Source organism: Melanostigma gelatinosum (assembly GCF_949748355.1).
Source record: "Melanostigma gelatinosum genome assembly, chromosome: 3".
Taxonomy (NCBI): domain Eukaryota; kingdom Metazoa; phylum Chordata; class Actinopteri; order Perciformes; family Zoarcidae; genus Melanostigma; species Melanostigma gelatinosum.
In genome coordinates, this window is record NC_136636.1 from 26,992,028 (window position 1) to 27,005,163 (window position 13,136).

Below are 13,136 nucleotides of genomic sequence, written 5' to 3' on the forward strand. Positions count from 1 at the left end.
AGGATCTGAACACTTCCTCCACCGCTGGTGGTTAATCACTCATCAAGCTTGTGGGAATGTTCTATTTTAAAAAGAAGAATTTCTCAGTCAGATGGAGAGGTCTGAAATGAAGAGAGATACTGCCTCTGGCTTTGGGGAAATAGAAACTGTGTATATCTGCCATGACTCTTACATTCAGTGAGAAATAAACACAACTTTTCCATCTCACTCATCACAAAATGCGGATGGGAAACTACAGAAGCTACAGTTAGCACAACCCAGAGCTGATTGGTACAGAGGTCTGAAAGTATTTTACAAACTATACATCAAGGAGCTCTTAACGTTGTACTACAGCCTATCATGACCCTGCAAATACCCTGAGTGACATACCAGTTATTGTACCTATTGTCAAAGACTGAGCAGTATTAAGACAAGAACTTCTCGCTTCAATGTGTGCTGCTACGTGATGTTTTGTTGTTGTTGAGCGCTCCGCAACAAATTCCAAATCAGCTGTGGTTCATATGACAATACATGATTTAATCTTGAAGTCTATGGAGACCCATTGTATTAATTAATCAGTAGCACCTGTATAGAGTACGACCCTGGGGTCACACTAATCTCAATCTGGACTTTTCATGCAGGTACCTATTTGCTATTCATTATTAAGTAACAGGTTGTGTTTTCCAGTGAGATGATTTTTGGGTTTTGCAGTGCTGCAGCTAACATGTTCAGTCCGTCCATGGCTTACCACAGTCTCCTGGTAGATAATGAAACGGCCTGGATATCTGACTGATACTACAGGCGTGTAAATGGTTGGTGGGCGAGGGGGATGAATAGAGGCTTTACATGTCTGTGCAGCGGAAGCTTTGAGAGGCTGACATTTGCATGAGGATCTGAAATATTTCAACAATGCAGCAACACGGCTGGCAAAAAAAGAAATGGCTCCACGATTGGTTTGGCTGAGGTGATGAAATCTGTAATGTATTCTATCTTTCCTTCTAAAATGCATTCTCTCTTAACTGACCCAATACACACACACACACACACACACACACACACACACACACACACACACACACACACACACACACACACACACACACTTACCATCAAACTCAGCAGGGCCCACTCCTACAATGATGATAGACATGGGCAGGGAGGCTGCCTGTGGAGACAACACAGGAGGGGGGGTGAGCCAGTCTACTGTTCCCCCACAAAAGAATACACACTGTGCATATCATGCTTTAATGTCCAGTATATACACACGCTGAATTACACTTTGCTGCAATGAGAATTAAATACGTTTCGACCATTTTCATGTCTTCACTCTGGTTCTTTGTTCTGCTTTTGTGTTCCTTTCATCAACAAACTGACAGGGTTTTTACTGCCGTCGTGAAAATACGCAGAATCCCGTTTGAGTGGGCGTGGCCATGTGACTGAATGAAGCACAGCCACCTGCATGGACTGCAAAGACTTGAAAAGTGAGCTCACCTTTTCACAAGTCTCCTAGGAAAAGATAACATGTAGCATCAAGCTGGGCTCGAGTGTCGATCGGTATGGCTTCTTATTGCTCCAGGTTTGTTGCTAACAATGCAAACATGAACCTTTTGTCTGCATGACTATAAATGACTTTGAACAGTTACCATAATTCAACTGGAGCTGATCTCAGACCACCTCTTTCATGCAGACTTTGATACAGTCTCTTGGTCAACATAAAGTTGCACACAAATGTTTAACTCTCCAGAATTTTTAGATGAACCTCTGAGTCAGACTAGTGTGGAGTGAAAGCGGCCATAATGTTTTTCATTTTACTCCAATGCTGTTTTGCACTGAAATGGTCAGAGATTAACCTAACGTGAAACTGTGATTGGAGTTGTTCCCACACCGCAGTGTCAGAAATAAATAAACAGCCTAAAATTCTGGATCAGGTATCGGCAGGTATGCAAGTCTATGCACTGATCTGATCACGTTATCACATCATTTATCAGCTCATTTACGCAGGAACAACAACAACAACAACAGGTGTCACACGCTACCAGATTGGTGCATCCTGCCTGATCAGTACTGAGCATGTGCAACTCTTAACAGAGATCAGAAAGAAGCGAGATGGCTCACTCGTTAGCTACTTCAATAATCAGCTTCGGGAAAAAAAAATGGTTGTGTCCGAAATCAATGCTGAAAAAAGCTAACGAGTGAGCCATCTCGCTTCAAAAACATTTTACATTTTATTTTACTGAAAAATCTCAAAACCTAGACAACATAATGAATCTCTATGGCATTAATGCTCTGTATGAATTTGTTCATGTTTTACAAATGGTTTAACCCAGGGGTCTCAAACTCCCGGCCCGCGGGCCGAATCCGGCCCGCCACGTCATTTTATGTGGCCCGCGAATCCGCCAGCACATGTGGCCCGGAGTGAAAATGAGTTTGAGACCCCTGGTTTAACCTGAGCCAGGACATACAGCGATGATAGCATTCACGTCACATCCACATTAGCAATCAGCAAACAGTTACTGAATTAGCCTTCACTTCAACAAAAGTCATGTTTCTGGCCAACAGATGAATATGTCAATGTTTTAGCTCTGTCGTACGCTACCAAACACATGCATCTTCTCCAAAACCTTACCATTTCAACTTTACCATTTAAACCTTACCATTTTAATATACCGGTACTATGTGATTCTTCCTTCACCTTGAAAACATGCGAGAAAAGTTTTCTTCAAGAATTCAAGGTAACACAGGACGAGTAGATTATGTACAAATGGCCATTTTATGGGTTAAGTAGCCCTTTAAATGTATGCCGAACCCATTAATGAGGTGTCCCCACATACAGTTGCTGCGTTTTGTGTGCAGTTTTGTGTCCACTCACATTGACCACAGCCTCTTTGGTCTGAGCCATGTCCGAGATGACGCCATCTGTGATCATCAGCAGCACAAAGTACTGGGAGCCGTCAGTCACCTCTGCAGCACACCTACCACGAGAACACACAAACACACACAAAGGGGTTGGGTTAACTGACCTATGTGCGTCGACAAAGATCAGAGTAACATTGTGTTTCTGTTGTGGCGGTACAAGGCGTTGAGAGCAATGTGATTTTTGTTCGTTTGATGCATTACTGGTCTGACTTGGTGCTACAAAAGTAATTGAATTGGCAGACCTTTATTTTTTCATGTTGTGACAAATTGTGGCAATGTCCCCGAATTGCAAAACCATAAGAGTGCAAGAATTAAAGTAAGAAAGTTCACTCTGCCGCAACCGCGTTCCTGTGACACCGCAACAAATAACTGCCAAAACCCCACTTGTACTCTTTTAAGGTAGGCAGGGGCCGTCACAATGCATGCACTGTCTTTTCAAAAATAAACACATGTTTACAGGAAAGAACTTGGTTAGATTTAGGCAACAAAACTACTTGGTGTGATTTAGGAAAGGCTTTGTGGTTCTACACAGGTGCACTCAGTAAAGAGCAGATCACTGCCAGGTGCCCACAGCTGTATTACGTAATTGAATGAATACAACCAACAGTTGGTTCACCCCCTTCTAGACATCTGTATCGCTTCAGAAAACCATGCAAGGTACCACCTGCCCATCAGGACTAACTACAATTCATACCCATTCATATAACGCAGGAACAGCCTAATGGAACAAATTGGAGGTTCAGTGTCTTGCCCAAGGACACATCGACACGGAGTACCCGCAAGGACGACCCGCTCTAGCACTGAGCCACAGTTGCCCCGCCCTCAGTGGCCCCTACTGGCTCGAGGACGGTTAAGAGGACGGTTAAGAGTAGTGGGTCCTGTCCTGAACTCCCTTGACACCTACACTAAATCCCTAATTGGTTAAATGGCTGAATCGTAAAATGGCTTCAATGGATTCATGATTGAACAAACTACTATGCTGAACCTACCAAAATAAAAGGAGGAAAAGGAAAAGTTGTTTGGTCATTGAGTGAAATCCAGTTAAAATCCTTCGGGTAGACTCATGAATCATTCTCAAGTGGGGAAAGTGCACATGTTTAGGAACATAACTTGACAGTGTGTGTGAGTGTGTAGCTGGTAATGCGAGGATCCCAGCAGGGAGAAGGAAGACCTGCTGTCAGTCTCACCGTTTGATTGGCTTACACTCTGTCTGGCCCGAGGCAGAGAGCAGGCAAAATGGCAAACTGTCTCTCTATCTCTCTTTGCACCTTCCTGTCTGCTGTATACTTCCATGTATGTCATCATGTCTGTCTCCACATCAATCCCTCATCTTTTCTCTATTTTCCACCCTCTCTCTGCCTCTGCAGAATAATGGGGAAGTGTATCAGCAGGTGAAATGAGAACAAACCTCCCGGTTACCTTTTAAGCTTCTGCACCGCAGCAATCTTCCCTGTCAGCTGTTGTCCTTTAGGAGCCATTGCCTTTCTCTGGGCCTTCTCTCTCTTTATGGGAGTGGCTCTTCTGTTGTAAATGCTTCTAGCACAATAATATTTATCTTTACTTATTGAGTTCAGCAGCAGTGCAATATTACATAGATGTGCTGTTCATGAACGTTTGAAAACACAATTTTCTAGCTTCACTGGAAAGAAAGACCCTCCAAAACAAGAGGTCCAGTGACCAGCATAGTTTTCTAATTGTCTTTACTTTAAAGCAATTACAACAAAATAATGTGTTAAGTCACATGATCATCTTCTACAGAATGTGTAGATTTGATGGTACACACTAGGCTATTTCTGTCTAACTAATTGTGTAATCCTTTTCTGCCCACAAAGACACACAGTGGTGTCAGGCAAAAACACAAGTGCACAGAGACTAAACGTTGGACCACAGAAGCAGCAAAAAATACAATACGTGTAAACACACACTTACTGTTGGAGAGGAGCAGCGTACAATTCATTGGCTGTGAAAATATGATCCTTGTTCCAATGAGTTACTGCAAATGGCAAGAGTTGTTGCGTGTGGTCGTGTATATTTACGTACATCTACTGAAACCGCTCTCCTGAGGGTTTCAAATGACATTCTCATGTGTGCTGATGCAGGTGACTGCTCTGTGTTAGTTCTTCTGGATCTCAGTTCTGCATTTGACACTGTAGACCAGGGATTCCCAAAGTGGGGTGCGCGCACCCCTGGGGGTGCGCGAGCTGCCTCTAGGGGGTGCGCGAGAGGAAAAGTGTAATGCCGGTCTGATGGTGTAATAATATTAAATATTTAAAAAAAATGTAATTTTAATTTAAAAACTGTCAGGTGGGACATCTGAAGCTATCAGTCGTAAAAGAGGAGAGGGACAGAGAGAGAGAGAGGAATCGGAGGCGAGGGGAACGGAGAGGTGCAGCACAGACAAATCGGGAGCACATCGGCCCATCGCGGAGTCAAGGTGAAAAAAGAGGAAACGAGAGTGAGCATCAGACTGGGAAAAAAAAGAGGAAATATGATGAAAAGTATGTGTGTCTGGGCTTCACTTGGATTGGCAACGCAGATTGCCCAAATCCACAGTGCGTGGTGTGCAGCGAGGTTCTGGCTAACAGTCTGAAGCTCTTATTTACGTCGCCACCTGAACACCAAGCATGCCAGTGCAAGTCAAAAGCCCCTTACATTGTTTATATCGAAATTGGAGGAGTTACAAAACAGCCAAAACAACTGGAGTCTCATTCATGTGTTGGTCTATAAATGACGCACTACGGGCTTCATATCTGGTTACAGAATAGCGAGAAAGGGGCTACCGCACACAATCACCGAAGACGTGAGCTTGCCAGCTGCCAGAGAGATGGTGGAATGTATGATTGGGGAGAAAGAAGCAAAAAAGTTGGACATGATCCCGGTGTCCAACAACACTGTGTCGCGCCGCATCGATGCTTTGTCCGAAGACATCCTGGCTACATTAGTCGCTCATTAATTGTAAATTAAATGTGATAATCTGCCTCTGAGCCTGTGCGTGTGTGCTCGCCATCAGTATTGCTCTTTAAAAGTGACGCCTTGTGTCACTGAAAGTTATTGAAACTTTGTTGCAGTGTTTCAGGGCGTTTTCACACCTTCAGTTCGTTTGCTTTGTTGCAGTTGCTCCTTTGTTCGGTTTGTGTTCACACTGCAACATTTAACAGCGGACTAAATCTTGTAAACAAATGCCACGCGCGAGCAAACTGTTCTCTCATTGGTCCGATTCTTATGCGGCTATGAAGGCTAAAAGGCTCTGTTGCTTCTTTTTTTTTTTTTTTTATTAAGGGGGGGGGTGCGCGAACCCGGTCGGGATGTAGAAGGGGGTGCGCGGCCTAAAAAGTTTGGGAACCGCTGCTGTAGACCATGACATCCTGATTAAGAGGCTTCGTGATTGGGTGGGCATATCTGGCATAGCGTTAGACTGGTTTACATCTTACCTCAGTGACAGAAGTTTCAATGTCTCTGTGGGTGATTTTGTGTCTGTTACCTCTCCACTTTCTTGTGGTGTACCGCAGGGCTCGGTTCTGGGGCCTTTGTTATTTTTCCTTTATCTGTTACCTTTGGGACCGATCATAAAAAGCTATAAAGTGTCCTATCACTTATATGCAGACGACATCCAACTTCATCTGTCATTTAAACCCAGCGAGGCATTCACATTAACTCGGCTCCTGGACTGTGTCAATGCCATCAGAGACTGGACGGCAGAAAACTGCTTGCAACTCAATGACTCTAAGACGGAGGTCCTAGTTATTGCCCCAGAGGAGTTTGTCCCCATGATCAGGCAGATTATTAGTCCTCTCTCCTCTGCTGCCCATTGCAACCTGCGCAATCTTGGGATTTTCTTTGATCGATCCATGTCGTTTGACCCTCATGTTAAGCAGCTGTCCAGGTCATGTTTCTTCCATCTAAGAAATATCAGTAAACTGAGATCTGTAGTATCAACACCTGAATTAGAAATGATCATACACACATTTATCTCTTCACGCATTGACTACTGCAACTCACTTTTCACATCACTCAGTGTATCTGCTCTTAACCGTCTGCAGGTCATCCAAAATGCTGCCGCCAGATTACTCACCAGGACAAATCGACGGTCTCACATCACCCCCGTACTCCGATCTCTCCACTGGCTTCCTGTAGCATCTCGGATACACTTCAAAATTCTCACCATCACTTACAGAGCACTTCACGGTCAGGCTCCGGCTTATGTAGCTGATCTACTTCGCCCCTATTCACCCGCCCGCACTCTCAGGTCAAACGCTCTAGGTCTTCTGTCAGTCCCACGCACACGATTTAAGACCCGTGGTGACCGAGCCTTTGAGGCAGTGGCCCCGAGGCTCTGGAATGCTCTGCCTGCAACTCTGCGCCTCGCAGATACTGTGGATACTTTTAAAAGCCAGCTAAAAACCCACCTGTTTAGGCTGGCGTTTGTGTAAAAGTAAACCCATGTCCTAGACCTGCTCTTAAAATATGTTTTACATTTTTATTTTTATTTTATTTTTATTTTATTCTTTAACATTTTTTATTCACTCTGTGTAGATAATTTATTGACCCTAGGGTCACATTGTGTTTTTTATGCTTTTAAATGTCTGCTCTGTTAAGCACTTTGTGATAGTACTGTGAAAACCGCTATATAAATAAAATTCATTCATTCATTCATTCACATATGGATTGTACCATGCCACTTCCTCCTCCTCTCTCCTTCTCTTTAACGCTACTCTAAACCTCCCACATGGATGACAACAAAAAAAGAATCAGGTGGATGAAGAGGAGGAAGACTGAACAGGAAGTGCTGGATCGACATAAGGAAGGACGGGGCGTTTAATTAAGAGGAAAAAGAGGAGGACTAGCCAGAGAGGAAGCGGGGAGAGCAGATGAAACGAGGACGTAGAGCAGGGGTGTCAAACTCATTTTCGCTCTGGGCCACATCAGCATCACGGTCGCCCTCAAAGGGCCGGTTGTAACTGTAAGACTGTATAACTAACTTCTCCCTAACATATTGTTAAATAACTCTCTGCATTTGATTGTTGTTTATTCAAGTGTAAAAATATTGTACATGCAGTTATATAAATGAAAAATGATATTTAAACACATTTCTGTTATTATAACATAAATCATTTTAATTGAGGGTTAAGAAACCCACATTACTCTATCAAAGATCAAACTATTAAAGAAAATAACAAAGACAAATATCAAACACAAGGTATTACATTAACTTTGTTTAAAGCTGTTTGTGTCACCTCTCTGCATCACTAATGTTCCTCCCTGTCGTCGTCCTGCATGGCAGCTACATCCAAGAGCTGCTCACTGAGAGTCAGGTCTGATGAACATGGATAGATGATGTATCCGTGTTGTCTGTGCTTTCATCAACAGTTCATTAGAAACACAAGTACCTGCTCGTCTCTTAGCTAGCTGTGTTGTTAGATTGCTGCTAGTTCATGAACTCGGTCTGCGATGGTGTTTCTTCACAAACTGACATTTGTAAAAGTCTGTATCTGGTCGGAGCACTGCTCACATACCTTCAGCATGCACTGGGCTGTAGCTTGTGTAAATATATTCTGCTGTGATTGCAGTCTGCCTTTTAATTCTTGGATAATTTGATGTTTTTCTTGGAGGCTAAATTTAGCTCCGTGTTTGGTGTCAAAATGCCGACGTAAATTGTATCCTTCATCACCGACACGCCTCATAACACAGAAGACAGACCCGTTCAACTTTCTATCTCATAATTTCGACCTTGGGGATACTTTTATTTTCAAGTCTAACTTTTAATTATTTTTCCAAAAAAAAAGAAAAAATTCCTTCTTTTTTTTTTTGCTGGCGGATTCGCGGGCCACATAAAATGACGTGGCGGGCGGGAGGATAGATGGAGTTGTCGAAATGAAAAAAGGTGCATTTGATGATCACAAAGGAAAAGTATCTGGAGACATGGAAAAAAAACGACACAAAGATGAGAGAAAAAAGGAAAGGAAATAAAGTTTGGGAGCTTTGAAGCTCTTGAGCCCACATCTGAACAACACAGCACTGCTACACTCCATGTGATTATGCAACCACAATCACACGCAACGGGGACATATTCAATTATTGATTCATTTTTGGGCTAAAAATACAATAGCAGGTAATAACAAGCCACCATCCACTAAACACCGGCTGTGCTCCAATAAAGATGTCAAATTGTATTTGTTTTTAAAAAAGAGCTTGAAGGATGATGTACTGCAGGGTTGAGCAGGAAGACACGGTTTGATAACTTCTTCATACCTATGTATGTTACAACAAAACAATGACACCGTTAGTCTATCATCATCTGCTGCTGTCTCTTTTAAATATGATTGTCTCTCTACCTTCAGTACGTTCATGCTGCTGTTACGCAACCCTCCACCTCCTCATCTCCTCCCAGTCTTCATCAGCTTCATCAGCTTTCTATCAGCCACCACCACCACCACCAGTGTCTGGGCTCCACGTGGGGGTTATCGTGCTGCTGCTCAGGGCAGACGCCCCTCCATTACAAACCTCCCCGTAGAGTCCAAGCTCCTAAGACTCTGTCAAGACTTTATCATCCCATATCATCTGTTAATAATAAACAATTACCTTTTCTTCATCTGACTTGTCTGTCCTGATTGAAATGTGAGCAGTCACTTCATAATGAGGCCTTGGTCCAGGGGCCCCTGGGCCTGTACCCTGTAGGCCTGTTCAGTGAACCATCAATGATACGAATAAGCGTGAGGAAAACGACCCATCATCTATCTTGCGGGATCCATTTCCACCCATTCACACCCAGTCATACACTGATGGCGGGGGTTACCATGCAAGAGGCCACCTGTCGATCTGAACTAACCAACATTCATACACATTCACAAACCGCAGGCACATCCTACGGGAACCATTTGGGGCTAAGTGTCTTGCCCAAGGACACATTGATATGGCCTTGTGGAGCCAGCGATCAAACGGTCGAACCTCTGATTGAAGGACGCACCGCTCTACCACTGAGCCACAGTTGCCCCACAGGGTTCAATGACAATGATTTTTACTTGATTATAAAGAGTCACCGGACAACAACAAAAACTTCATTGCCATTTTAAAGCAGCACAAATCTGAGATTCAGAGTTACTGTGATGTGATTCGAGAAAGAGTCAAAGCCCCCAGCAGTTAAAAACCACCAGGGCTCTGTGTAAAATATGCCAACCCTAAAGGGGTTGGCATATTTTACAGAGCAGGGTCTCATTAACCTTTATGGTGACAGTGCCATGCTCTATGGGGAGTGCCCTGAGTGCCTTTGTGTCCGAAACCCTGCTCTGACAAAAACACTGGAATTAAAGACAGCTTTCTGCTGGAAGCAACAATATTAGTGGTAATCTGCACTGGCTGAGATGTACATGTACGAACAGGAGCTCTGTGTTAACCACACTGAAACAGGTTCCCACTTAAAGGAAAGGCTCTATAGCGCTACTTGAGGTCAAAAACTCCACAGGGAACCTTTAACTCTGTAATAGGGGTGGAGCAGAAAGCTATGAGTATCTATTTATTTTACAAAATGATCTGTAGATGATGGACGGGACTTACCATTTGTAAAAACAAACTTTAGCTGCCCACAAAATATACAAAATAACATTTACAATATAATATTTTAACTATATACCGAAATGAGTCATAATAATAACAACAATGCATGATTTGTATTTGAACCCCACCTTAAAAAAATAAAAAAGTAATCCAAAACTGAGGCACAATGCTGTTACTGGTCTGGGTGGACAATATTGCGCAATATTGCATTATTATTATTTTTTTCTTTGAGTTTCTTGTGTACTACAATGTAGAAAACTAGAATATAATATGAGAGTTGCGGAGACTAGATCACAGTTGATTGTGATAGTTTGTGTTCGTGTTACAAAAAGGACCATTTTATGAATGCTAATACAATCAATGTGTTTATAATGAAGTTGTTGACTAGACTAGAGCACAAACCTAGATAGACCTCACCTTTTCTCTGTGCAACCACATTGATGCATCTAACTTTAAAATGTACAAAATCCTCTTCCGGGGGAGCATACCCCCCTGACTCCCCTACAGGTTCCGAGGTCCCCCCATCACAGTCTCACACAATCCTGTGGGAAACGCCGTCTCTAAGTATGTGTATTTCATACGATCGGGCAGGGAGAGGATGTTTGAGACAATGTCAGACAGAGAAAGAGAGGGCAGAATTTATCTTAATTAAACAACTTATTCACTTTTCAGTGATCAAATATTTTTTTGGAATGGCGGGAAATGAGCTTTCTTTATTTTTCTGGGGAACAGCCCCCTACGTAGACTCCATGGCGCGCCTTTTTATGATTTCCAAACTGACCGATGGACATTCATACTGAATGGACATTGGAGATCCTGCCACCATTGTATAGCGTGAGATAGCAGTGTGATTTAATTTGGCTGATAATAATGAGTGGTGTGATGTTTGTGGCAAATTGTGTCAAGTATTGAGTGACAGGTCAGAGTACAGACTTTAAACTCCTGAGGCTATCTAAACCAGAGAAGGGAGACCTTTGAGGAGAAGGTCTCCACTCTCCACTTCAAATAAATAAATAAAAAAAGCCCTGGCCAGTTGTGGCTTCTCATTAAAGCATGGGAAGTTTGAGCTGCCTGTAATGTATTCTCTAAGCCACTTATTATGAGCGTTATGGTTGTGGGGGAACCTTGCTGAAGAGTAAATAGTCCTCTGAGAGGGGATGTGGGTGTGTATGTAATTGGGGGTGCTTAAGGAAAAGACAGTTTAAGTTGAATGTAAATATAATCTGGAATGATTGGAATCATAAATTGTAAGCGGTGATTTCTCAACAAAAACAGGGATGATTGACAGTTTCTGCGAGTTGCTCATCACGTCGATTGCTTCCTGTCACCAAGTCACCTCTCTCTGTTTGCATTCATGACATGCATACATAAACAGCTGCCTTCCCATGAGGCCACAGGATAAGTGACACATGCACATGAAACTTATGGAAATGTACAGATGTTATGTATGAGCAACATTATGTATGAGCGTGTGTATGCGACATTATGTGACACATATCGTACAGGAAATAGATGTCTCTCTTTCAGCATGTGTGTGTGTGTGCGTATCTCTCACCGAGCCACCTGGTTGACAACGGGAGCGAAGTTGGTCGGGCCGTACAGCTGAACAGTTCTCAGGCTCTGAAAGTACGCCTCCAGTACACCCTCGATGCCCACACAGTTTGGGTTTTCTGTATTTGAGTTCTGCAAGAAGAGAAAACTCAGTATGTAAAAGAATACATCAAACCTATTGAAAGGAAACCAATAAGGAGTCGTTGTCATGGCATGATCAACTCTAGTTCTCAATACAAACATTCCTTAGAGTTTATGGTCCATGTAGACATGTTGGCCACAAGCAGTTTCTGCAGATTTATTGGCTGCATATTAAAGGGAATGAGGGAATGTTTAATAAGGACATTCCCTCGCTCCCGACACAAGGTCAAATCACCTCTTCCCACCTGGGTGTTCCCGACATGGACAAAGGTGGATTGTCAGGACGGACTGGAGATGGTAGGGGCTTACGTCCATGTAGATACCAACAACGTCTCATGGCCGAAATAACAACTATTGCTGCTTTGTAAATGTTCCGAAATGGTTGAAAAACTGTCTCGGTTCGAAACATCATCCAAACCTGTATTTACTGAATGTAGCAAACTACACGACGGCAGGTTTACTACAGCTGTGTCAATCCAAAATGAAGACATTAATCTGTGATTTAACTGCAGTAAACGGATCAAATGGATGCCGAAATAACTACATCATGATGCCGATCACAGCAACGTTACTGTTTGTTCCACAAACAGTCGATGGTTTATACGTTTGTACAGAGTTTCATCCGGTCTCTTTATAAATATGAGGTAATTATACACTGCTGCGTTCAATTACCTGCACCTCCTCAGTCTGCGTTGGTGTAACCTGCCTGTTTGTCTCCCTGAGATCTTTCCCTGACATGTCTGCTGACATGTCTGCTGACATGTCTCCCTGACATGCCTCCCTGACATGCCTCCCTGACATGCCTCCCTGACATGTTTCCCTGACATGTCTGCTGACACGTCTGCTGACACGTCTGCTGACATGTCTCCCTGACATGTTTCCCTGACATGCCTCCCTGACATGCCTCCCTGACATGCCTCCCTGACATGTTTCCCTGACATGCCTCCCTGACATGCCTCCCTGACATGCCTCCCTGACATGTTTCCCTGACATGCCTC

General features: G+C 43.3%; 1 protein-coding gene across 1 annotated transcript in view; it reads right to left on the minus strand.

Annotated features, from left to right (window-relative positions):
• Positions 1-13,136, minus strand: part of LOC306775204 (copine-9-like) — a gene marked incomplete at its 5' end in the record, with an annotated part of 176,786 nt that overhangs the window by 12,212 nt on the left and 151,438 nt on the right. The window contains 3 exons of the mRNA XM_079265512.1: positions 1,087-1,144; positions 2,849-2,951; positions 12,002-12,129. Coding sequence (XP_079121638.1) covers positions 1,087-1,144; positions 2,849-2,951; positions 12,002-12,129 — 289 coding nt within the window. The remainder of the gene's footprint in view (positions 1-1,086; positions 1,145-2,848; positions 2,952-12,001; positions 12,130-13,136) is intronic.